The sequence below is a fragment of the Megalobrama amblycephala genome, linkage group LG11, assembly GCF_018812025.1.
Source record: "Megalobrama amblycephala isolate DHTTF-2021 linkage group LG11, ASM1881202v1, whole genome shotgun sequence".
Taxonomy (NCBI): Eukaryota; Metazoa; Chordata; class Actinopteri; order Cypriniformes; family Xenocyprididae; genus Megalobrama; species Megalobrama amblycephala.
The window spans coordinates 289,275-317,090 of record NC_063054.1 but is presented as its reverse complement, the minus strand read 5'-3'; the positions used below and the strand labels follow the sequence as shown (position 1 = coordinate 317,090).

Below are 27,816 nucleotides of genomic sequence, written 5' to 3'. Positions count from 1 at the left end.
CAGCGGCCCCTCAGCACTCGTTTTTAGAGCCGAACATGCTTATTTACCTGCCTGTGAGGGATGACGGAGCACATTTACAACCGCAGGGAGCGACTCTCGCTCTCTCTCTGACAGGCTTCCTCTCGGGATGTTTATCGCCGTACGTGAGCGAGAGAAAGGTCATTGGTGGGTTTGGTTTAGAGGAATCCCGGTTAATCTGTTTGTGAAATCACATGCTCAAATTACTAAGACTTGCCATCACTGAACAACAGAGGAGGAAGGTTTTTGACAGTTATTTTAGTATAACTGAGATACTATTATTGATATTTTGAATGAGTTTTTATTGTTTAATTTCATTTAAAGTTTCATATTTTTGTTTTGTGTCCATTTATTGCTTTTAAAGAATGTCTATATCAAGGTTCAAGGTTGTTTTATTTATATAGCACATTTAAAAACAGCAAGCATGGCTGACCAAAGTGCTGAACAATAAAGCGAAGGAAAAAGTCTATATAAATGAAAATGAGAAATGTTGCCTTAAATTTTTTTTTTTTGGATATTTTATTTACTTCAGTTAACGTTTATTTTAAGTAACAGAAATGTTTTTTGTGGTTTCACAATTAAACCTGAAGTGTGTAGTTTCTCCAAGAATCGCAACGACTGTTTGCAAAGATTTCCTTGTCAGCCACTGGTCAATCACACTTCACCTCCACATCCGTTCTGCAGAAATCCCCAGATGTCGTCTCTATAGAAGAGCAGAACAAAGTCGGCAGATTGGTGTGATTCTGGTTCTGTTTCAGGCCAGCATTCAGCGGCTGTTATCAGCTTACCTCAGTGTGTGTGTGTGTGTGTGTGTGTGTGTAGGGGCTGGCAGGAGGAGTTTGTGCTGCTCTCTGGAAGCCTCAAATCCAGCTCTAGTCTGGACTTAAAGCCCGGCTTAATGACTAGGCTGATTCACTGGCATCTCTGCGCTGCGCTCAGCCTCTCTGAGCCGCTCCACACACCCGCAGCCAAACACACGCGTGACCTGCCAGCATCACCGCGTGAATGTGAGTCGCTCGCACATGCTGGAGTTTTGAAGGTTAGCTGTGCGTGGGATTCGGTGCGGTGTTGAGCTGTCATTGAGTTAATTAGTTATTTATCTGAAGATGAATGGAAATCTCTGCTAAACCCATAATAAACATTCATTTCTGTTTTAATTTCTGACATGCCGAGCCGCTCAAACAGACAGATCAGTGCTTTGAACGCCACTGTCACCCTATGAAACCCATTTTATTTTTTTTACAAATACCGTATTTTGGTGTTAATGTTTCCATTTTTTCCTTGATTTCTTTTTCTGCATCATGAAAATCATAGTCTGTAGTCACAATGGTTCAGTTCAGGAAGTCAACTCTGGAAGGACTTGAATGTAAAACTAGGATACAAGAAAATATGTTGACATTAAAAATGACACACTTCTGTGGAAGCTTTCCACCACTGAATAAAAAAATAAAAAGCAATTTTGATATAATCACAATTGTGAGTTATAAAGTCAGAATTGTGATATAAACTCGCAATTCTGAGAAAAAAAGTCAAAATTGCATGATGTAACCTCGCAATTACAAGAAAAAAGACTTTATAACTCGCAATTCTGACTTTATATCTCACAATTCTGACTTTATAACTCACAATTCCGACTTTATAACTCGCAATTCCGACATTATAACTCACAATTCCGACTTTATAACTCACAATTCTGACTTTATAACTCGCAATTCCGACTTTATGACTTGCAATTCCGACTTTATAACTCGCAATTCCGACATTATAACTCACAATTTCAACTTTATTACTCACAATTCTGACTTTATAACTCACAATTCTGACTTTATAACTCACAATTCCGACTTTATAACTCGCAATTCCGACATTATAACTCACAATTCCGACTTTATAACTCACAATTCTGACTTTATAACTCGCAATTCCGACTTTATGACTTGCAATTCCGACTTTATAACTCACAATTCCGACTTTATAACTCGCAATTCCGACATTATAACTCACAATTCTGACTTTATATCTCGCAATTCCGACATTATAACTCACAATTCCGACTTTATAACTCGCAATTCCGACATTATAACTCACAATTCCGACTTTATAACTCGCAATTCCGACATTATAACTCGCAATTCCGACTTTATAACTCGCAATTCGGACATTATACCTCACAATTCCGACATTATAACTCAAAATTCCGACTTTATAACTCACAATTCTGACTTTATATCTCGCAATTCCGACATTATAACTCACAATTCCGACTTTATAACTCACAATTCTGACTTTATATCTCGCAATTCCGACATTATAACTCACAATTCTGACTTTATATCTCGCAATTACGACATTATAACTCACAATTCCGACTTTATAACTCACAATTCCGACATTATAACTCACAATTCCGACTTTATAAATCGCAATTCCGACATTATAACTCACAATTCCGACTTTATAACTCGCAATTCCGACATTATACCTCACAATTCCGACATTATAACTCACAATTTCAACTTTATTACTTACAATTCCGACTTTATAACTCACAATTCTGACTTTATAACTCACAATTCCGACTTTATTACTCACAATTCCGACTTTATAACTCACAATTCCGACTTTATAACTCACAATTCCGACTTTATTACTCACAATTCCGACTTTATAACTCACAATTCTGACTTTATTACTCACAATTCCGACTTTATTACTCACAATTCCGACTTTTGTACTCACAATTCCGACTTTATAACTCACAATTCCGACTTTATAACTCACAATTCTGACTTTATATCATGCAATTATGAGAAAAAGTCGGAATTGTGAGATAAAAAGTCACAATTATCTTTTATCTTTTTTATTCTGTGATGCGGAAACAAGCTTCCATACGCTTTGGCTTCCATTTTAGGATTTTGATCTAATGAAGTACAACAGGAGTGTGTAGTTTGAACAGAGCTGTGCTGTGATTTTGACCCTGGTTTAACCCTGGATGTGGAACAGAAGTTAGTCATGTTAACTGTGTGTGTTAATGATCAATGAGCTGGCCTCGTTCAGGAATGGAGAGGCGCACTGACCACCAGAGCGTGTGTGTGTGTGTGTGATTCGTGCTGTTCTAGATTGTTCTGTTTGACTCCATTCGGTGCTGAATAGATGTTGCTGACAACAACAGAACTGCCTTGACAGAGAAAAACACAAAGAAAGCCATGTGTTTGTGCGCGATGTCACCTCACGCTTAAGCTCGCTGCCAGCGTTGACCTCAGCAGTGTCGAAGCGAGCGTTTATTACAGCTGCAGTGGAAACACGTTCACTCTTTCTTTCTGTTCGGTTCTCTGCGGCCCTCAGCACACACAAACACACACTCCTCTGTTAGCATTTAAAGCTGAAGTGTGCCATTTCTGTGTCTCTAGCATCACCAAACAGAACTGAAATAGAATTACTCCCATCGTCTGCCATTGCTGACGCTGTTGGTTGAGTTAATGCTCAGATGCTCAAACATGAAAAGTGATCCTGAATCTGTGAATTTTGATGTGCGGATCACTAGTACTGTACATAGGTGCTAACTTATATTTCCAATTATACCTGCAGTATGAAAATAACTAACAGTACCTGTAAGATCACTTATAGTAGCCTATAGTTTACAGTAGACTTGCAGTACAAAAGAAAACCTTACAGGTAAACTACTAACATCAAGCACAAGTTTACTACTGTTATACCTAGAGTATTACAGTATATTGATATTAGTATACTTCATACTTGGGAAGCATACTTGGAACTTTACTCATAAACAATTAACTTGAAGTATGCTTCTTTTGGTGAGGGTATTTTAACATAAAAATGACACACTTCAGCCTTGAGTCGAGGTAGTGTTTTCAGTGGGCTTTACTTTCCATTGCAGTCAGGGGTGGACGATGTGTGTGTGTGTGTGTGTGTGTGTGTGTGTGTGTGTGTGTGTGTGTGTGTGTGTGTGTGTGTGTGTGTGTCCTGCCAAATGTGGGTCATTTTTATGGCTTATCACCTCCTGCAGATGTGGACAGTAAAACTCTGCTGACCAGAAAATCTGCAGATTTGGCCTCAACAAAACACTCACATCAGTGCCATTAAACACCTTTTACTGTGTGTGTGTGTGTGTGTGTGTGTGTGTGTGTGTGTGTGTGTGTGTGTGTGTGTGTGTGTGTGCGTGTGCTGCAGTGATTGCAGGTTGTGACAGGCTGTAAGTCTGCGCTCTGCTCTCCAGTGTTATCTGAGATGTACGCCTCAGGAAATACAACATGCACATGAACTGCTTTCATTCAACATGAAGATTTTAACTTCAGATACAAGCATAAAGGCAAATACAAGAATTACAATAAAAACAATGTTTGAAACAGTCAGACAAAAAAATAAAGAAAAATACATTTAATTCAAGACATTCTTTGAAAACAAGTCTTATTATCTTATAATCTTCTCAAATAAATGCATCTTTGTCTCGTTTAGATGTTTTCACTAATAAAACAGACACAAAAACTCTGAAGTTTTGCCATTTTATTGGAGAGAACGGGTTGGTTTGGTGTTGTCAGCGCTGGCTGGAATCACAGGAATGTCGGGAGATGGTTGAGAGATTTGCGGCGGACTGTCAGCTGATGGTGTTGTGTCACTCACAGACACAACGCAGTGGATTTATTGTGTAATAACATAAAGGCCTCATTTGACTGAAACAGGAGAGCCGTTGAGAGCAGTGAATCTGTGCGTTACCTGTCTGACAGGTTTCCACAGGTGATCGGGTAAACACACGGCCTGTGTGGATGTGCCTCGGGATCTGGGCTGCGCTGAGAACACCTCCTGTTTTAATCTTCTTACCTTGACTGCAGAAGTCGACCCTTGAATAGCGCTCGCGCCGGCCCTGGGCTAGTCGGAGGATACGGCCGTTTCCAGCTTAATTGGATTTCTGAGGAGTGAAAAGCAGAAATTCTTGGCATGAATCAGAGAGGTTGTGGTTCGGATATAAAGGCCGTGGTGCTGGTGCTGGTAGTTTCTCACAAAACTTTCTTTCAGCAAACATGTTATTTTATTACTATAGAAAATGATTTTTTAATTGGGCAAAAGTCACAGATTATTGGTTGAATTTCTCAGTGGTCCAGAGCAGGGCCGTATCCACCACAGACACTGACGAACACAAACGGACTTTCTTGCGCTGCTCTGCTGCACTTCATTACACAGCTATCTGTATGTTGTTAGGATGACAAAAAGATTTAAAAGTTACATTGTTAGTCTGGTGACCGGTCTGCCTCAGTGGTCCAACCGCGCTCGTCAATGTCAAAATGATTGAGATGACCAATCAAATCGAAGTAGGCGGGGTTTAGTGTTCACAGAAGCAAAATGTGAATTCCAGTGCAAAGCGTCAGTTTAATGTTAAAGGGTAAGTTCACCCAAAAATGAAAATAATGTCATTTATTACTCTCCCTCATGCTGTTCCACACCCGTAAGACCTTCGTTCATCTTCAGAACACAAATTAAGATATTTTTGATGAAATCTGATGGCTCAGTGAGGCCTGAGCAATGACATTTCCTCTCTCAAGATCCATTAATGTACTAAAAACATATTTAAAATCAGTTCATGTGAGTACAGTGGTTCAGTATTAATATTATAAAATATTTTTGGTGTGCCAAAAAAACAAAATAACGACTTATATAGTGATGGCCGATTTCAAAACACTGCTTCAGGAAGCTTCAGAGCGTTATGAATCTTTTGTGTCCAATCATGATTCGGATCGCGTGTCAAACTGCTGAAATCACGTGACTTTGGCGCTCCGAATCATGATTCGACACGCTGATTCATAACGCTCCGAAGCTTCCTGAAGCAGTGTTTTGAAATCGGCCATCACTAAATAAGTCGTTATTTTGTTTTTTTGGTGCACCAAAAATATTCTCGTGGCTTTATAATATTAATATTGAACCACTGTACTCACATGAACTGATTTGTGATATGTTTTTAGTACATTAATGGATCTTGAGAGAGGAAATGTCATTGCTCAGGCCTCACTGAGCCGTCGGATTTCATCAAAAAAATCTTAATTTGTGTTCTGAAGATTAACGAAGGTCTTACAGGTGTGGAACGACATGAGGGTGAGTAATTAATTACATTATTTTTATTTTTGGGTGAACTAACCCTTTAAAAAAGATTGAGGTAAGATGTAAATAGTGGAGCTGGGACAATAAATCTATGCATCATGATTTGTGGATCGGTTCTGAGATTTTCCGAATGCATCGCGATTCTCTCTCGAATCGATTCTGAGTTTAGTTTTTAACAGCAGATGGCGCTCTAGGCTAGTTTTTAACCGCACACTCAAATGCTCATGAAGAAGAGCGCTCGTGCGTTCGGCTGAGTCTGAGAATGTACTTACACCTCAGAAAGCTTTTATGACGCGAGATTCATGTGAACGGCCCACTGCAAACACCTCGAGATTCACTTCAACCTTTTCGAACTTCATGAATGATTATTTTATAGAAGATTCAAACCTTTTCAAACTATGATTTTTTTTTTTATTTGAATTCATTAAATAATGAAATTTTATAGAAGGTTCAAGTGGTGTGTGTGTGTGTGTGTGTGAGGAACTGAAAGAGACGCTGTTTCTAAAGCAGCGCCATCTGCTGTTAAACACTAAACTCAGAATGGTTTCGAGAGAGAATCGCGATGAATTCTGAAAATCTCAGAATCAATCCAGAATCATTTCTTGATTCTTGATTCAATGATTTATTGTCCCAGCACTAGTGAATAGTGAAACATTTAATACGTTTTGTGATAGAAATGTTAAAAGACCAACAATGACATGCAATAATGCAAAATAATCAACTTTTTTCTCAAATATGGCCATTTTGAATTGAAAATATACATTTACGTGATTCATGTAATTCCTAAAAGACAATTTTAAGTTTTCGACACATTAGGCATACAAATAAAAGTAGCCCATATGTGTGCATATTTTAATGTAAATTAATGCAAATATTATTTGCAAATAGTTCAAAAATGATTATTTCCCAAGTAGAATTAGACCTAGAATTTCTTTCACTGTTTTGTTTATTTATACTTTATAAACAATTGGTCCTCCCCAGTGTTCAAGTCATGGTTTCGGCAACTTCAGTAAAGTTGGTTTTATATTCACACATTCGGACTTCTGATAAATTCAGACTTTCCAATAAATGTGCAATAAATTAATGTTTGCGAATTTTAAGCAGCGACATGATATTGACAACCAACGATTGTCAACTTACAACATTTTTCACAGTCGATCAAAATAGGCAAGTATTGTTTTAATGGCATATTTACTTGTGAATGTCCACTGAATGTCCAATGTAGTGTGATTAACAAGGCTATTGAATACGGATGTCCGAATGTGCGAATATAAAACCAACTTTACCCAAGTGTTTCGGCGGGTTAACGAGTTTATTTGAGCACATCCAGACCGTGAGGAGAGCTGACGCCAAAACAAAAGTCACTGTGAAATTCAGCTGGTTAAGCTAGTTAAGAAACCTGTTGGGGACGCCAGAGTAAACCTACGCTGGTCATTTCAACGGGGTGACAACTTCTCGCAACTTCAAACCACTGCATATGAGACACTCATTTTTCACTGTCATCTCACCTGGGCTTCATCCAGACTCCGAGCCGGGCAGGAGATTATACGAGGACGAGATCTCGCACTCTCAGCACATCGGCGGACCACACTTGATTGTTTGCAGTTCCTCAAACGCATCTGAGAAATCTCAAACACTGCGACAGCTAGTGAAGTGCACCATCCTCCCTGGACCCCATTATCACACACACACACACACACGCGCTTCTTCGACTCACCTAGTCATCATTTTCCCACTTCTTAACTCAGTCTTTTCATATTCTTCTCCCGTTTTGTAAATCAGCTTATGTCCAGATTTCCACCGCTGTGATATAAACGCAGGTGAAGCGTTGCACGTCCAGGCCTCGCTGCCCTTTCCACAGCGCTTTCCACCCGTTTATTCCTGAATTCATCAGCGCTCAGCCGTACCAGAGCTTTCCGCTTAGATGATTACCTGTGGAAACGCTTTGCTCCCCTGAACGGAGAAACTGCATTTTTATTCATATCCTGACATTTCATGGCTACCGCCATATGAACACATCAAACTTTTCCCCTATGCGATGTGGAAGAGAAAAACATTGTGTTTTTAAGTGTCAGGTAATGGCGTATGAAGTGGCACGGCGGCGTTTTATTGTCGGGGAGAGAGATTGCGGTGAGTAAAAGTGAGAATGAGAGATCGGTGCTGGCAGTGTCGCGAGCGGCTCGTGGGTAATTATATGCTGCCGACTCGTGTCTTTTGTTCTTAACCGCTGTAAAATGGTGCGGAAGGGAAGCGTGGGGACAGGTTAAACTACAGAGGAGACGTCTCATCAGTAAACCAGCCGGCCGACTCTCTTTTCCTCTTTCTCTCGCTGCCGTCAGGGAGCCGTTATCAAAGGCTGTGAGTGTGGAGTAGGTCAGACTCACCCTGTCTTTGTTAGGAGGAGGGCGGGACGACTCGTGTGTGAAGAGAAGGTGCGGCCGCATTTCAAAAGCTCTAGGCCCTGCGTGACATCATAAAACCCGCCCAATCAGCACATAAAGAAAAGCGTGTTGTGTGATTGGGGGCAGTGGGACTGTGAACGCCCTGCGGGAGCCTCTTGATTGTTTGATCTTGACAACGGAAGAAAAGAGTAAGAGTAAAACACTGCTTATTTCATTTTTCACTGTCACAGCCGTACTTCATCTGTTCTCAGAACACTCCAGCTTTTCCGCTGATGTCCCGTCGTGTCGCACAAGCAGCTTTACAGCAGTGCGAGCTGATGCACTGTTTTCACTATTCCCCCCATAATCAAAATATGGCTCTTCTGTTTGTTGTTACGATGACAAAAAGTTGAAAAAGTTCTATTTTGAGGCTTCTCTGCCTCCGTGATCTAAACGCAAAATTATTGAGTTCGACATGGTAATGTAAACGATGACAGAATTTTCATTTTCGGGTGAACTGTCCCTTTAAGTTTCATGACAGAACTTTGTATTGAGATGGCAAATCAAATCAAAGAAGGCGGGGCTTTAGTGTTCACAGAATTTCAGCACTGTGCTGCAGTTTAGATATAAGTAGCTAAACATTTAATATTTGACAACTGCTTCATGATAGAAATGACCGGCAGTAATATCCAGTCACGCAAACAAATTTTGCTGTTTTCAGTTGAATATAGCCGTTATAGTTTATGTGATACATGTAATGTGTTTAGAACTTGAATGTGACATTATCTAAATGAAGACACATTTTTTGTATAATATGCATATGATTAAGAGTGATTGTGTGCATAGAAATAAAAAAAAAATATTTGCAAACAGTTCAGACATGGTTATGACCTTAGTACGTCATTTGTAGTTTTGATTCATTTTAACTCTTTCCCTGCATACGTTTTTGATCATATTCACTAAAAAATGTTCATGGACCCCAGAATCTTTTGATGTATGAATATGTAAACAGTCAATATATGAAAAGCAAGAACAAAGCCTCTGCTTTTAATCAACACCAACAAAAATATTCTAGCTTCATGCATTCTTTTTTATCAACACTTGAATGTGGGCAACAAAAAAAAACAAACATTTTCTTCCACATCAGATTCAGAATGATGTCCATCAACACCCCCAACGCTCCAGTTGTTTCCTCTTCATGGGTCAACATTTCATTCAGTGACGTTAGATCGCCTTAGATTATTTGTGCGTCAGCAATGCTTCTGTCTTTTTCTTTGCATGTTTTTGCATAGAACAGATGCTGTACTATTTCAAAAGATGCGTAACAGCGCTCCCTACCGTAACAGTGAAAACTAGTCAGTTATATCTATATATAGATCATTTATTATAGCTTGTCAAATTTGCCCCTATTTGGGTGTGAGCAAAAACACAGCATTTTTGTGTGTGTCCCTTTAAATGCAAATGAGCTGCTGCTCCCGCCCCCTTTCCAGAAGAGGGCGGAGCTTTAACAGCTCAACAACAACAAAGCTGGAGAATCTCACGCAGCCAAAATGACGAAAGTGTTCAGCCTTACATTGTTCAAACCGGAGTCGACACTGATGGAGAGACTCAGGAAGAAGTTACAACTTTTAGACGTTTCTGAATGGTTAGTGGATAAATTGATGTAGTTGCTGTGGAGTTGATTCAACTCATCCACTAGCATGTGCCGTCATGTTCATCTTTTGTGTTGAATTGACCCTCGTTTGTGAAGCAGTCCGGCATAAAATGACGGCATGACAACAACTCTCTACTACAACAACTCTTCCTCTTCTCTAAAGCAGCCCAACATGGCCCCGCCCCCTTTGTTGTGTGTTCTCGGGGGCGGGGTTTATGTAAATTTAGGGTTTGTGATGTCACTAACCCAGGAAGAAGCTCGTTGTAGTCCCTACCAGCCGTTTGTTTTAGCGATTTCTGTAAAAGAAAATCTCTTTGAGCGTCGTAACTTTGCAGATGTTGTTTATGATCAAACAGCAACATTACACACTAACTAAAGTTAAAAAAGAAGTCAAATCATAATCAACCACCACTTTATCTGATTGCAGCTAAACTATATCACCCAATAGTTTATCTATTTCTGAAGTCTTACCCAGTGAAGATGGTTCAGTTTTATTATTATCTTGTGATGTAACTGCTTTATCAACAGAGTAGCTTGACTGTAGAGTAACTCACAGCCGGACAAACTAGTTTTATTCAGCGCACATGAAGGATTTACATAGAGTTGAATGGTTTCCAAAAGATCTCCAGAAGAACACGAGGGGAGAATGTTTGGAAACAAAGGCTCACCTCGGCAGTCCTTCATTGTTAAAGTCCCTCGGCTTAGACGTGCCAGTGTCTGATTTCAGCTACTACCTTCATTCCCGTCTGAGGGGAGGAGATGTGTAACTCAGCAAAACCCCTCGTGAGACTGAAGGCAGATGTGAGGGTCAGAGGTGTTTTTGGGTTATTAATGTCATGCAGAGGTTTGTAAAACATCATCTGTGCCTGACGCAGCTCTTACAGCCCGTGTGCAGGGCGGATTTCAGCCGTAAATCACTAGAATGTGTGTGTTACATGAAGAAAATGAAGCACAGTTTTGCACTCATTACTGAGAGTTATCCTGCTCTCTACTGATTTTGTTTTTTGACAGATGTTTTGACAGCAGAGTAGTTTTACATTTTTAATTGTTTATGCATTTAGTTCATGCGAGTGGTCGTGTGCATGCAGCGATTCATCCAGAGCGTGGAAGTGATTTTGTTCGAGCGCGTCGACGGCTCCTCCAGCGAGGGGTTAAGGAGTATTTTGACAGCCTCTGAAGGTGTTGCTTTCAGCCGTTTTAATTGGTAGGAAATCCATTTACAATGTGTGCGTTTTTGACATTTTGCTCTACGAGCAGAAAATAACTTTGTGCCCTTCAAAAAGACTGCTTCTGCCTTTTTACAGGAATAATGTTAATAGCGAGATTAGACTCTCCGGAGTCACACAAAGATTGCTTTAAAACATCTGTAAACGTGCGGTCAAAGCGCCGCGCAGCCGTGAAACGAAGCACTCAGGCATGGTGGAGGAAGTGACACGTATTGTTTACCTACAGACAAGTGTCACCTTTTGTTATTTCTACATAATTGAACATTTTGTTTTAGGTGGAAGTGAGAGAAGCCATTTAGCCGTCATCACAGCTGTCTGTTTGGTTTTGAAAGTCACCGAAGTTGCAAAGTCATTTGGTTTTTCTGTCTTTCGTCAACCCCAGTGCTCATATTATTATGATATGGGCTTTTACCATTTTAGTTCTGGCTAATCTTTTACTGTTTTTAACTCAAATCATTACACTAACATCAATTTGTCTTAAGGACATTTTGAAGTGTAAAAAATAACCCAGTTAATGTGTTTGCTTTCACTCTTCCACATTTTTAAATATGCTTTAATTTATGTTTTTGTCATTGTTTACATGTATAGTGTGTAATGTTGCTGTTTGATCATGAAAAAGCTCTGCAAAGTTCCAGTTCTTCTCTATATCAGTGTTTGTGAACTCCCTGAAACGCCTCCATCTTCACAATATTCCTCATTTAAATAATGCATACGCAGAATAAAGGGGCGGGGCCTGCTTATGAGGAAAATAATCAACATTCAAGCAGGAAAACCTGTTCTAGTAGAGCACGAAAAAGGCATAACGTGGCCTCTTTAATGGTTTTTGAAACTAAACAGTAGTTGCAGCTTTGTAAAGCGCATTAATTTTAATAAAGTAACCATTATTGAGTTTATGATCGGTTGTCTGTTGCTAAACAACTGACGTTCTCGCACCGCTTTGGCCCTGAGCTTCATGACACAAGGTTGAAACTGTGCTGAGCTCCTTTTACAGTTACAAGTGCAGGTGAAAAGAAAATAGCAGAACGGAGCGGAATAAAACATTGCGGAAATAATAATAAAAGCGAGCAGAAGCAAGGTTTTATTTATGAGATCTCTAGTCGAGTTGATTAATCTGACGCCGTCTCTGACTAACCTTCTGTAAAATAACATTTTCCCATTTTCCCTCAAACAACACGAGCACTATTTGTGTTCCTTCATCTTGATTGGATCATTATTTGTGTTTTTCAATTTAGTTCAGCAGCTGATGGCTTTATGATTGATTCCTTCGCCTCCCGCCGCACTGTTTTCCACATCTGGCCAGTTTGCAGTATTAGCGATCGATTTTTGACTTTTAATTTGAGAATTTGTGTCCTGGACTTTTACTTCACGTGCTTTTTCTCTTTCTCAAACCCTGTTAATGAGAGGGTGTTTATGAGCGTGTGGGGATGGAGCTGTTAACCCGTGTTTATTGGGGACTGCGAACGGGCTTTGCCCTTGAGGTTTTATCAGGCACAATAATTATTTTATTATGTAAATGAAGAGCAGGCTATTATTTCATTAGCAAGGCTGAATATTTGCAGCCATAGATTAGTATGCAAATCATCCCCGTTAGTGTCCTTGCAGCCACGCTGAATGTAGGAGGCGCGTTCGGGCCCATCTGGAGCGGAGCGGCACGTTATGGACTCATTAAAGCGCCCGGCCCGTCTGTGCCGCACAATGGACCGAGGTGAGCGCCGTGAAATGCCAACGGGCCATGAAAGATGTTCGCCGCATAAGGCAGTGGGATTGTGGCGATCTGGACCTCCTGAATAGCCGCTTCCCCATTTAAACAGATGAATTCTGTCCTCGGCACAGAGACGGGGGTTGTTGTCAGCGCTCTGTCCTCGGGCCAGCAATCCATGGTTATTCCGGCCCCTCGGCAGAGCCAAGCGCCTCAAAGAGAGTCAGATGGTGTGTGGAGGTGTTTGGTTTGTGATGCTGAAGAGTATTATGTGTGTGCGTATGTGGGCAGAGCTCAATTTCCTGTGCTGTAGATAAATTAAACGCTGCGAGACGAGTTAGTGGGTGTCGTATTATGTCTTGAATTTGAAGATGTTCTGCTTTGGTTTGGGAATCTCTTTGTTTGGCTAGGCATTTAAAACTCACACATTTCACCGATATCCAGCACTTACAGAGGCACTAAAGACGACAACTCTGACACAGTGCTATTTTAGTTTTTATTCATTTCCAGTTAATCATTTTGTTCATGTTTTTACTCGCGTCTGACCTCGATGGACTGAACAGAAGAAGATTTGCACCTCAAAGAGGGCGGAGCCTCAGAGCCACACCCACCTTTTACATAATCGCCATGGACCAATGGGAGTTTGGAGGCGTTTACCGGCTGCAGCGAACTGGAAAGTTACTTTTGGCAAGCTGTCTCAAACTCCTGAAACGAACAAAAATGAACTTCGTTTTGGCTTGATTTTGTCCGAAATGACGTCGCTCCTCTTCGTTTGCACTTCTTTCGATTTTTTTTACGATTTGCACTTTTAAACAAAACCCATCCTATTTTGCTTTGCATTTTCCCGTTAACGTACTTTATTGTTATAATTTGATCAATAATTAGCTAATATATCACTTGATGTTGTTGTTGTTAGAGGTTTGAGGCTCAGCTTTTATTAGTGCTCTTGGATGCATGTGAAATGACATGTCTTTTAATTTCGTGCGTCTCAAATGATATTAGCATGACATGGCGCTAAGTCTGAGGATTAGCAGTAAATGACAGCAGTATTATTAGTCCGTCTGTATAATCACTCAGATTAAGTGTGCAGACAGACACTCGCGCGTCTCTCCTGGCCTCCGGAAGGCTCTTTCCGTCTTCTGTCTTCTGCTTTAGCTCGTTTGATTTACACGCTGAATCCACTCTCGCAGCGAGCGCTCTGTTTGCAGAAGTCCTCGTCAGCCGTTTCCTGCATTTGCATGCGTTTGAAGTGCAAAAGGTAGGAAACGTGTGTTTCAACACACTGACACAGGACGTTTCCTTAAAATTCAATTAAAATGTTTTATGTCAGGTCTCTTATGCTGACATATCGGGCAGCTAAAGGAGCTGCAAAATGTTTTGTAAAAACATTTCTGTTGTTGTTTTCCGACGTGGTGCAGATGAATTTGTGTGGTCTCCTTTGGGAAGGTGGAGGTATTTCCTTCTCGCTTTAATTAACACCTTCATCCGTCCGGATTTGTGCTCTCTCTGTGACATCACTGAGATGTTGTAAAGGTCAGTGGATGTAAAACACAGAGCGTCTGACCTTTACTCAGGTGAGAAAACCTCACATAATGAATGCATTGCTTTAGAGTGACTAACAAGCTCTGAGTCGGTCACGACGTCCTGCCAAACAGTTTTTCAGGATGATGATAGTTAATCGTTCAGATGAACGTCCAGTCTGGAGGATGTTAGGATGGGAGAGTATTTTACCCTCCTTTACCTCGCTGGTGGACTTTATTATCAAATCAGAATCATATAATGGCACAGATGTGTCCAAATTGCTGGTTGCATGCCACAATTCGCAATCTTGCAAGTTGATATTTATTGATGGATTGTGGAGGATCCAGCAGATCACTACAATCTGTCGTACTTTACTGGGACTGTATGTAACGGCCGTAGGTCGGTAAGAGCTGTGCATGTAAACCTCACTCCCCTGGTCTCAAGAGGCGCTCTAGCGACTGATACTAGAGACTGCGGTCCTTGTTAGAGCGCCCGACTCCAATGCCGGCGGACCAGGGTTCGAGCCCCACTTAGAGCGGGCGGTTCGAACTGGAGGGGTTACGATGGTGCCGTGACCCGGATGGGAGTGAGGTTTAGGGGGCTGAGTGTAACGGCCGTAGGTCGGTAAGAACTGTGCATGTAAACCTCACTCCCCTGGTCTCAAGAGGCGCTCTAACGACTGCGGTCTTTAGCCTCCTAGTTAGAGAGCCCGACTCCCATGCTAGAGACCCGGGTTCGAGCCCTGCTTTAGAGCGGGTGGTTCGAACTGGAGGGGTTACACTTACAGCATTGCTCCACCACTGCTCTGTAACTCCTTCGCTCTCTCTCACACACACACACACACACACACATTGCAGTGTAGACAGACGGGCAGATATTGACAGAGAGTGAGAGTGAGAATGGCATCAGGATGTGACGCACTCTTCACAGGAACACTATCTTATATGCCATCATGAAGTACTCTACTGCTACACCACATCTCTAACATACCAAACCGTGTGAATCACAGGTGATTTGTGCTCTCTGCAGGTCTGTGTGGCTGTCAGAGGTTTATAAAGCTCCTGTTTGCTGATTTGAGTCATTGACTGTATGTGCTAGAGCTCGTCATCACTGTTTTCATAATAGACTGAGCTATCAGTAATCTCTGTAAATGAGTAACAGAGTCTGGCACGGCATCAGAGAAGGCTTGTGTTCAGAAGAACATGAGGCGACTTGAGAAACACAGAGTGAGAGCACTGGTTCTGGGCATGTGCAGACAGTCTCCTGTTCATCTGTCATACAGTAAATTAGTGTTGTTGTTTTACCCTATGAAAAGTACTGCGTTTTCATGGTACAGTGATGGTATCAAATGGTACTTTGAAATAATCTACAGCACTAAATAATCACCATTTTCACATATCATATTCATATACTTGTGATAAGTTCTCGTGTCATGTCAGGACTTTTGTTGCACTTCCTGTTTCTAGTGTCATATTTGTAGTCGTTTGTAGTTTTCTCTGTTGATTAGTCTGATTGTTCCAGGTGTGTCCTGTTAGCTTGTGTACATACAGCCCTTGTGTTTCCTCTGTTCTTTATCAGTTGTTAAATGTTTATAGATGTGAGTGATCTTGTTCCTGGTTTCCCAGTTTGTTTGTAAAACGCCACTGCATTTAGATCCACATCTCACCTGCGATCTCTTCCGCGCCTGCATTGATTACAATACCCTTCATCTGAATATATCATAATCATATACAATAGTATTTATATGCCATTTCAAAATATTATAGTTTTTCAATAAAGATCTGTGATCAAATGGAAAATCGTGGATTCATAATCTTAATTAAAAATAATGTCATGTTTGCAATAAAGTATTAACGTGAACAGTTTGACAAAAACGTAACGTATGAGAAAACATGTAAAACACACATATTTAGGTGGACTTAATTTGTCACTTTCTCAGAAGTTTATAATAAAATAAAAAAAGGTAGGCCGATATATCGGCAGATATTTGGCATTTTTAAAATAATGACATTGACCGATATGTTATTTCGTTTGGCTGTAACAAAATAACTTTTATTTTAAAATATGATTCCCAGCGCACACAAACTGACCAGATTATGGAGTGTCCTGTTAGTTACAGTGTTTACTTCCTTTTTATTCTTATTTTTTCAAACAATTTCTTAATTTGTGAGAAATACTGTAATACGATTAGTTGCTATTTTACGGAAGAGGATTAGGGCCAAGCAATAATAAAAAAATAAAACCATCTCGAGATTAAAGTTGTTAAATTTCGAGAAAAAAGTCGTTAAATTACGAGAAAAAAGTCGTTAAATTACAAGAATAAATGTGTTAAATTACGAGAAAAAAGTCGTTAAATTATGAGAAAAAAGTTGTTAAATTAACGAGAATAAACTCGTTAAATTACGAGAAAAAAGTCGTTAAATTACAAGAATAAACTCATTAAATTTCGAGAAAAAAGTCGAGATAAAATGTTGAGAATAAACTTGTTAAATTACGAGAAAAAACTCGTTAAATTTCGAGAAAAAAGTCGAGATAAAATGTTGAGAATAAAGTCATTAAATTACGAGAAAAAAATCGTTAAATTACGAGAACAAATTTGTTAAATTACTAATTTGTTCTCATAATTTAACAACTTTTTTCTCGTAATTTAATGACTTTTTTCTCGTAGTTTAATGACTTTTTTCTCGTAATTTAATGAGTTTATTCTCAACATTTTATTTTGACTTTTTTCTCGAAATTTAACAACTTTAATCTCGAGATGGTTTTATTTTTTTATTATTGCTTGGCCCTAATCCTCTTCCGTACTATCTGGAGTAAGTTGGTTTAAAAATTTATTTTTAATTAATTTTCAAATTATTTATTTCTAATTTATTAAATATGAATTCAGATAAATATAAAGTAAATATAAAGTAAATAAATAGGCCTATATATCGGCTTTTATCGGCCACCCTACTTTCTAAGATATCGGCCATGAAAAAACAATATCGGTCGACCATGTGAAAAAAAAAAAATTTTTTAGAAAACATGAAATCTGTGTGCATTTTCATTATTGGTCACAGACTTTCAGATCATCTCATTCACATAAAGTCATCAACAGTGAATGTGTGTTCTGTACTAATAAAGTTGTTGTTGTGTTTGAGTTCTCGCTCATGTAATGTTTGTCTCTTCTAGGCGGCTGCACCTTCGACGACGGCCCGGCACAGTGCGACTACCAGCAGGATCTGTACGACGACTTCGACTGGACACACGTCAGCGCTCAGGAAGTGCCGTACCTGCCCTCTGACCTGCCCCAGGGTGAGTCCATCACACACGCTGGACTAAACCAGATCCCATCACATGCGCTAACCTCATCGCTGGAGAATCTGGGGCAAGAGGGGCGATCTCCAGTTTGAAGGAACACAGAGCGAAACACGAGAAAGGAAACACAGGGTTTTATCTGCCCCTGGGCTTGTTTAAACAGTACGGCAGATTTAGGAATGTTTTAATGGGCTGCTAACATTTGAACAAATTTGCAGCGCCGTCTTATCGTGTCAGGGTAAAAGCCATTACTGGAGAACTGAGGAAGTTGAGAGAAAATAGGCAGGTAACAGAACATTAATCTTCCTTCAGCCGCTGTTCCTGCTCTCTGAACACACTCCGGATGGGATCTGGAAATACTCTGCCATTTACATGACAAAACGTGCAAAGTGCCGAAGGCTGGAAAAAAGGCTTTGGTCAAAGGACTGTCATACGTGACACAATTAAGCTTTTTAAATGCGCTCAAAGAAGACGCGAATGAGAGGGGAGAGCGGAGCGTTGCGACCTTCACTTCTCACCTCTCCGCCGCTTAATCACTCGTTTTCAGACAGCAGATTCTGCTCAGGGAAATTAAAGCATTTCACTCTCAGCTAAATTCCCTAATTAATAAGATATTAAGTTATTAATCAAGGCAGGAGAACAGAGAAGGTCGTCAGCCCTTGCTTTCAGTCAGGTAGGGGTTCACTAGAAGAGGACCTAAAGGAGAACATTACAGCTTTTGTCAGGCTTTTATGAAAATAGCTGGTGCATCTCGCTTGAGGCGTCTGGATGACGAACACATTTGAGCAAATGAACACAATGATATACTGTATATATATATTTTTTTACTGCATTTAATAGTCATGCATTTATCGAGGTTTATTTATCACTGCGTTTGCTCGCGTGCCGCAGTCTCTCGGTTGAGAACACTGTTTAGAGGACTCTCGTCCGACATGCCTCTCATCTAAAGGCGAGAAAGATGGGACATTTATGTGATTACTTGATTTTGATATCAGGGAATCAACAGAAATCCCTTTTCAGCAGAAAGATGGACAGGGAAAAGAGAGAAGCATGGAAAGGTAAAAGAGACAGAAATGTGGACAAAAATGCACAGGAGAACAAGCCAAAAAGATGGACAGAAATGTGAACAGAAATAAAGACAGTGGAAAGAGAAGAGGACGGAAAGGGAAAATACACAGAGCGTTGGTGGACAAAATTGGACAAGAATAGACAAATATGGACAAAACTGGACAGGAACGGATGGAAATGTGGATAAAATTGGACAGGAGGACAAGACAAAAAAGATGGACAGAAAGAGACAGAAATGTCTACAGAAAGATGGACACGGGAAAGCGAGACAGATGGAAGGGAAAAGACAGATGGACAGAAAGAGACAGAAATGCGGACAAATTTGGACAGGAGGACAAAACAAAAAGATGGACAGAAAAGATAGATATGTGGACAGAAATACAGACAGGGAAAGCGAGAAGATGGGAAAGGGAAAAGACAGAAAGAGATGAAAATGTGGACAAAATTGGACATGAAGAGACAGAAATTAGGACAAAACTGGACAGGAGGACAAGACAGAAAGAGACAGAAATGTGGACAGAAATAAAGACAGTGGAAAGAGAAGAGGACGGAAAGGGAAAATACACAGAGCGTTGGTGGACAAAATTGGACAAGAATAGACAAATATGGACAAAACTGGACATGAACAGATGGAAATGTGGGAAAAATAGGACAGGAAGAGACAGAAATGTGGATAAAATTGGACAGGAGGACAAAACAAAAAGATAGACAGAAAAAGATGATGGGGGAAAATATGGACGGGGAAAATGAGAAGATGGGAAAGGGAAAAGACAGAGAGATGGACAGAAAGAGATGAAAATGTGGACAAAACTGGACATGAAGAGACAGAAATGAGGACAGAAAGATAGAAAATGGAAAGACAAGAGGACGGAAAGGGAAAGTGCACAGAGAGATGGGCAGGAAGAGACATAAATGTTGACAAAACATGGACAGTAAAAGACAGAAATGTGGACAAGGATATGCAGGAAAAAGAGAGAAGGATGGAAAGGGAAAAGGACAGACAGAAAGAGACAGAAATGTGGACAAAAATGGACAGGAGGACAAGAGAAAAAGATAGTCGGGAACGACAGAAATGTGGACAGATGGACACGGGAAAGTGAGACAGATGGAAGGGAAAAGACAGAGAGATGGACAGAAGGAGACAGAAATGCGGACAAAATTGGACAGGAAGAGGCATAAATGAGGACAGAAAGATAGAAAATGGAAAGACAAGAGGACGGAAAGGGAAAGTGCACAGAGAGATGGGCAGGAAGAGACATAAATGTTGACAAAACATGGACATTAAAAGACAGAAATGTGGACAAAGATATGCAGGAAAAAGAGAGAAGGATGGAAAGGGAAAAGGAAAAGGACAGACAGAAAGAGACAGAAATGTGGACAAAAATGGACAGGAGGACAAGACAAAAAGATAGTCAGGAACGACAGAAATGTGGACAGATGGACACGGGAAAGTGAGACAGATGGAAGGGAAAAGACAGAGAAATGGAGACAGAAATGTGGACAAAACTGGACAGGAGGACAAGACAAAAAGATAGTCAGGAATGACAGAAATGTGGACAGATGGACACGGGAAAGTGAGACAGATGGAAGGGAAAAGACAGAGAAATGGAGACAGAAATGTGGACAAAACTGGACAGGAGGACAAAACATAAGATGGACAGAAAAAGATAGAAATGTGGACAGAAAGATAGACATGGGAAAAACGAGAAAGATGGAAGGGAAAAGACAGAGAGATGGACAGAAGGAGACAGAAATGTGGACAAAATTGGACAGGAAGAGGCATAAATGTTGACAAAACATGGACATTAAAAGACAGAAACATGGACAAAGATATGAAGGAAAAAGAGAGAAGGATGGAAAGGGAAAAGGACAGACAGAAAGAGACAGAAATGTGGACAAAAATGGACAGGAGGACAATACAAAAAGATAGTCAGGAATGACAGAAATGTGGACAGAAAGATAGATGTGGGAAATCTAGACAGATGGAAGGGAAAAGACAGAGAGATGGAGACAGAAATGTGGACAAAATTAGATAGGAAGAGACGAAAATGTGGATAAAATTGGACAGGAAGAGACAGAAATGCGGACAAATTTGGACAGGAGGACAAAACAAAAAGATGGTCAGGAACGACAGAAATGTGGACAGAAAGATAGATGTGGGAAATCTAGACAGATGGAAGGGAAAAGACAGAGAGATGGACAGAAGGAGACAGAAATGTGGACAAAACTGGACAGGAGGACAAAACCGAAAGATGGACAGAAGGAGACAGAAATGTGGACAAAACTGGACAGGAGGACAAAACCGAAAGATGGACAGAAGGAGACAGAAATGTGGACAGAAGGATAGACAGGAAAGAGAGAGGTTGATGGAGAGACGGATAAGGGAATAGAGGGAGTATGTCACAGAGGTTCATCACTAGTTCAGTCCTCTCCTCAGCCTGTGCCATCAGAAAGCGTTTGGTAACGTGACGCAGGCGTGATGTCTCTGATGTCTCGGTCCTGCAGGGAGTCGTTTGGACGGCGTGGCTGAGTGACTCATTGAAACAGTAAGTGAACACAAACCCGGAGAGGATGAGATGTGGAGTCGCACACTCACAGTAGATGCTGCTTCTGTTTTCCGTATCATTCTGCCTTAAGGGCCGTTCGCACTGATAGTGTTGTGCAGTGAAAAACAACCCTTCTCAAGGATAGCTGGTGATCCCGACGGAAAACAGACTCTGACGCTCATGTGATCCACCTCCCGATAGTTTGCTGCTGATCTTCAGTGGGATTCTTAAACACTGGATACTTTTGATTTAGAGGTCATGGGTTTGGGAAAAGGCCTTATTCTTAAAAATACCTTGATGGAATAAACGCTGGACAGTTTCTCGTCTTTGTGTTGCTCAATAACTCTAGAAGACCCACACGTTTGGTCACCTCTCTGCTGTCATAAACAGCAAAAGCGTTTGTTTATGTGGAGATGGAGCTCTTTATGAAACTGCTCAGATGTAAAATTGGGACGTCTCAGCTGAGGGCGCGGAGATCCGCCTCATGGATCGGCCTCGGGATGCTTATGAACAAACACTGATTGTCACGGTGCTTTCTGCACACCCAGATCTCCAGCTGTAAACCTGCTGAAGACGGCCGGCGCTGTGTGACGGCTGAAGTGTACTTTGGGCTGGAATGGAGTGAAGGTTACTGCGGCGCAGGGAGGATCCCAGTGTAAATGGCATTCACAGCACTCCCTCATCATCCACACTATCTGCTTTATTTTACTGTCATGTTCTGCACGTCCCACACACTGCCTCAGCTCCATATTTCCAGCAGTTCATGGGAGACAGTATTTTTGCCAAGATGCCTGATACTCATCCACACGGCAGTCAAGACGACTTCTTGGAAAAAGTGTTGAACTGCACTGCAAGCGTTGATAAAAAAAAATCCCTATCTACACTGACACTAATTTGTATGCAACGAGAAGAAACATCTGCTTTTTTCCATTGTTAGTCTGTGTGGACCTGCGACAGACACACATCTGTCTCACTGCACTGACAAATGAACTGGTTTAATGTAAGGCAAAAATATCTTTTAACATCACAGAATCAACCTTATTACAACACTTTTGAATTTTCAGCGTCTCGTGGTATGATTGTGGGTACTTCATATATTCATAGATAGTCCTACTTAACGAGCAGTAGCTTGTTAATTACATCAGCTAGTGCAATTTATTCAAAAAACAGTGATCTCATTTATGTTGACAGTACATTAAAGGGTTAGTTCACCCAAAAATAAAAATTCTGTCATTAATTACTCTCCCTCATGTCGTTCCACACCCTTCGTTCATCTTCAGAACACAAATTAAGATATTTTTGATGAAATCTGAGAGCTGTCTGACAGCAATTTAACCACCGCCCTATGAGAATGATGCAGAAAAGAAGAGATTGTTGAATAAAGTCATTATTTTTGTTTTGTTTTTGCACACAAAAAGTATTCTCGTCTCTTCATAACATTAAGGTTGAACCACTGCAGTCACATGATGATGTATTTAGTACATTTCTGGACTTTGAAAGTTGTGATTATATTGTCATAAACCTCTCGGATTTCATCAAAAATATCTTAATTTGTGTTCTGAAGGTCTTACGGGTGTGGAACGAGGTGATTAATGACAGAAATTAAATTTTTGGCTGAAATAACACTTTAACACGTCTCTTTTCACTAAACACCGCACCCTAGTTTACATCAGCGATGAACTGCAGTAATGCAATTTATAATTATATAAAATAATGTAATGCAGGAAGTTCTGTGAACACTATCGAGTGATGTTTGCTGAAATAATCAGCACATTTAAGGCTGTGTGATGAAGTGATTTGTAATGTTGCCCAACATTTTATAAACTACAAAACCGTCCTGCTTCTGCAAACCGGTGGCACTGAACGGACTGGCTCATGTGCTTTTGAAGGTCTTGAGTTACGGTGAGCGTTAAAGGACGAGCGTTTCACTGCGCTGACGGAGCTTTCCGCTCTACATCGCCTGACAAAAGGGACCGTTCCCGTTAATGTGGGTCACCGCATGAAGGAGAGGACGCCGCGCCGGCCCGGAAAATCCCAGCGCCGCCGTTCGGACCGATGTGCTGCAGAGGTGGCGTGGGCGCTCTGAGATTCGGTCGCGAGTGTTGTGTTGTGGGAAGTGTGACAGCCATCTTGAGTGTCTTCTGTCAGCCATCTTGTTGAGAGCGTCAGTGTGTTTTGACACCTCTCATCTATTCATCAGCCTGTTTACAGATAATGACTGCTATGCTTTTCTCTTCAGTTTATTCTGGGAAATTCTTTACATTTTTCACTGCTGTGAAATCATAATAATATAAAACAAATGCAGGAACTCTTGCTTTGTTTCAGTTTTGTTTTGATGCCAGTGTTTTATTGTAACTGTGAGATTATAGTAAAACACTCATATTTAATGCCACATTATAAATGCATTCAGAGGGTTTATTTTTCTCACATCACACGAGGAGGATTTTTCTCACATTGTGCGAGCGTTTCCTCCGTGAACAGCAGATGCGCTCCGGGTCCAGACCGGCCCTTCTCTCTCTCTCTCTCTCTCTCACGGCAGGGATCTGAATGTGAATGCCCACATTTTTACATCACTGCCAAAAACCCAACAGCCCATTTCAGCTATTCACATTTCATGAGCAATCAAAGAGAGCTCGGGATGGGACTGCGTTTGACAGGTCTGTTTCTCTCTGAATGTTGAGAGGGAACAGCTTATATTTTCAGGTCATTCGGTGTAACGTGGAGCTGTGCTAATGAGTCGAATGGAGATTTAATGCTAAAGGCTACTGAAGAACTACAGGATGTAAAATGAATTGAATCTCAAAGTAATTTGTAAAACTGTATTTTAAATGTATTTACTTCATGCTTGGTTTTAATGTTATTTTAAGGTGATGTATTGCAGAATTAAATGACGCGGACCCCAGTTTACTGCATTAGATTATATAATAATTAGTTCCTCAAGTGCCGCCGATGCATTTTTGTGTTTGATTGAATTGTTTAGGTTTCAGTGACACATGGAGGAAAATGGTGCATGTAAAGCTAAATTATGGTTCAAAACCATATAAAAAGCGCTTCTTCTTCTCTCTCTCTCGTGAGTGTTCTGGGTGTGTCGGCCTGTGTGGGATTCAGGGCTGTTGACGCGGTGTGGTTTTGGCACACGTCGAGGCTGAATTCTGTAACAGTGTGTAACAAGAACAAGTTTTTTCTGCTCAGTCATGCTCTGATTCCACTGAGGAGTGACTTTAGCATCAGACCTCTGAGCACGCTATAATGTGCCTGCACATTTGACGTTCACTCTGTGCGCTCACATCCAACTCCTACACCCTCTGGAGCCAGATCTGTTTTACATCAGATCATCAATAGTTGACGTAATGACTGGTGGTTTCCTTCTCTGTTACTCACTTTCTTGTTTCCCAATATCTTTCGCTTATTTCTCAACCTCTTGATTTAAAGGGGTCGTATTCTCTTTCTCTCTCTTTTAGGTCTGCTGATAATGTTTATTATTAACGTTTGAATTAACGGGTCATTTTTTTTTGCGGCTGTGCCTTTAAGAAATGTGAAATGAGCAAGAGTTCAAACTGAAATGGGAGTCTTCTGTTGTTATTTTGTGGTGTTTTTGTGAGCTTTGCTGAATTACTTTTTGAGAGAAATATTTCTTTTCTTTTTTTTTTTGTTATTGTAAATGTCCTTTTTTGCCATCTCAGACTTTCTTAAAACTGCTGCCCTATTTTCCTCTGTGTGAAGCAGCTCTGTAAATTGCTGTCTTTTAAAGCTCACAAGCTGATCCATTCTTCAGAGAGTCCATGAAATTGGAGTTTTGTGGCTTTTAGTCCATGTCTATTAGCTTTACGCTCATCTGTGTGCAAGTGCACTTTTAGCAGACACAGTACATGCATTTAAAATTCTTTCTTTATGCAAAAACACAACAGAAATATCGATGACATCACCTTGCACTCAGGGGCGTATGCAAATTGTTGTCCAATAAAACGTACTGCAGTAAAACTGTTTCTTTGCAGATATCTTGCACTACATTTGTGGCAAATTTGCAGTGATGATCCCACAGGATCGATAGAGACAGTTTTACTAGCGGCAAACGCTTCTGTGGCGTAAACTTTGACAAATATCCTCCATTACTTGCAACGATGGCCAATCAATCACAGCTGTTAAACCTTTCACTGAAGAGAAATCTGAATATTCATGTTATTTCAAAGTGAATTTCACTCACAGACACTCTTTGGCCAAAGCAACGATACATGTGTTCATTGTGGAGGATGCAAGACTTTTATTTTGAAATCATTCATTTGTGATTAAAATATCTTAAAATGTAATAAATGTATATTTTTTTTATTCTGACATGATTTTATAACATCATATATCAACATAGAGCAAAATTATATTAAAATTATGTGTAGAAGTCGTTGCTTTGTTATGAGAAAGAATGTCCGGAAAAAATGAATTTCATTGATGTCATTCGGAGTAACCGATATAAAGGGACCATTTTGGATCAAGTCATGCGGTCAATATCATGTGACAGGATGTGACATCATTCAGACACCTGCAAAGGTCACATGGTCATGAAGTAAAGTAACTAAATTTGATAAATTCATGTTTTCACTTGATCAAACACATGTCCCGAAACATCAGGTCATTCGGTGCAACCGCTATAAAACATGGAAAATGTTGTAATATTTTAAAAACTTGTACTAAATATAAAATGTTTGATTGTGCTTTTGCTAGATATCAGCCTGTTAGCTTTGTTTGAAAATATCGTCATTCGGTGAAACCGAAATTTTGGTTAAACTAAATGACTTTTTTTTTGTACACTTTTAAAAACCTTATTCGTCAATGACCCTAATTTATTTCAAATTTAGTAAATCTTATTTAAAATAAATATAAATGTTATTCCATGTGTGATATCGTATAGCCTTCCTGCTCTCTTGGATATCATTTGACCGCTGAATTTTTTTATTAGAAACGTTAAAGTGTGTACTCTTTATATTTATTAACGTGTTTAGCTTTGATTGTGTTGCCCATGAAGAGCGTTTCAGATCAGTCATCTAGAGTTCCATTTCTGCTGATGCTCCCTATGTAGACAGCGAGTGTGCTCACTAGCGCCAGCAGAGCTTTGAGAGTGGTGAGGTTTGAGGTTGATCTGGGTGTAGATGTGTGTCATTAGTGGTGTGGTGGTTTAGTTCTCTGTCCAGCGCTGGGCTGCGCACTAACATAAACCACGCTCTGTACTCGCTAACCCAACCTCAGATCCGGGCTTGTGTGGAGCACTCGTGTTCATGTGTTCTCGTGGCTTTGAGAGCCGGCCAAACTCGCCCGTCTAATGTGTCGAGCCTTCTGCCGTCGCTCTCGTCGTTTTCTTCTTCGTTACACTGAAGTGATTAACGAGCGGCGCACACAAACCTTCTCCAAGCTCTGCAGCACGTGTTCATAAGGCAGCGCTTACATAAATCAAAAATCACTCATGAACTCCTTTCATTTTCTGCCAGTAACTCTTGGCTGAGCGGTAGTGCCATCTGGATACGCCGGTTAGTTCACGTGACCAACCTTTGACCTTTGGGAAGAAATGAATGATTACCCAACGGGCGTTTATAGAGGAAGCGGCGGGACACACACACCTTCTGACACGCACATGGCTGTTCTCACCTGCAGTCATTAGTGTCTCGCTGTGAGCGCTCTGCTTTCCCCGGGAGCAGATCCAGTCATTCCCGCTGCATTCGCAATTGCTCTGTGATCCAGCTGTAAGGCGCAATTCACTTACTTGAGACACACAGCTGATAGTTTAACTTCCTGTTTGCACAGGATGCATTAACTTTATTGCAGCTCTCTCTGAAATACTTGATTGTGATTCATCAATGGTGTCATTCTGTGGTCTAATATTTGCATATAATGATTCTAATCAGAAGAGCATGTGGGTGGAGTCTCTGCAAGAGCACTGCATTCACAACCAAATCAATCTAAAATCGCAGCCAATCAGAAGTGCATGTGGGCGGAGTCTCTCTGCAAGAGCACTGCACTCGCAACCAAATCAATCACAAACCACAACCAATCAGAAGAGCATGTGGGCGGAGTCGCAACCTCTCTGCAACCAATCAAGAGTCTCTCTGCACTGCACTCGCAACCAAATCAATCACAAATCACAGCCAATCAGAAGAGCATGTGGGCGGAGTATCTGCAAGCGCATTGCACTCGCAATCAAATCAATCTAAAATTGCAGCCAATCAGAAGAGCATGTGGGCGGAGTCTCTCTGCAAGAGAACTGCACTCGCAACCAAATCAATCTAAAATTGCAGCCAATCAGAAGAGT

At 40.6% G+C, this 27,816-nt stretch overlaps 1 protein-coding gene across 18 annotated transcripts in view; it reads left to right on the top strand.

Annotated features, from left to right (window-relative positions):
• Positions 1 to 27,816, top strand: part of ptprk (protein tyrosine phosphatase receptor type K) — a 188,701-nt gene that overhangs the window by 33,028 nt on the left and 127,857 nt on the right. For all 18 annotated transcript variants that reach the window (XM_048208172.1, XM_048208186.1, XM_048208185.1 and 15 more), the window contains one exon: positions 17,782 to 17,904. In XM_048208172.1, coding sequence (XP_048064129.1) covers positions 17,782 to 17,904 — 123 coding nt within the window. The remainder of the gene's footprint in view (positions 1 to 17,781; positions 17,905 to 27,816) is intronic.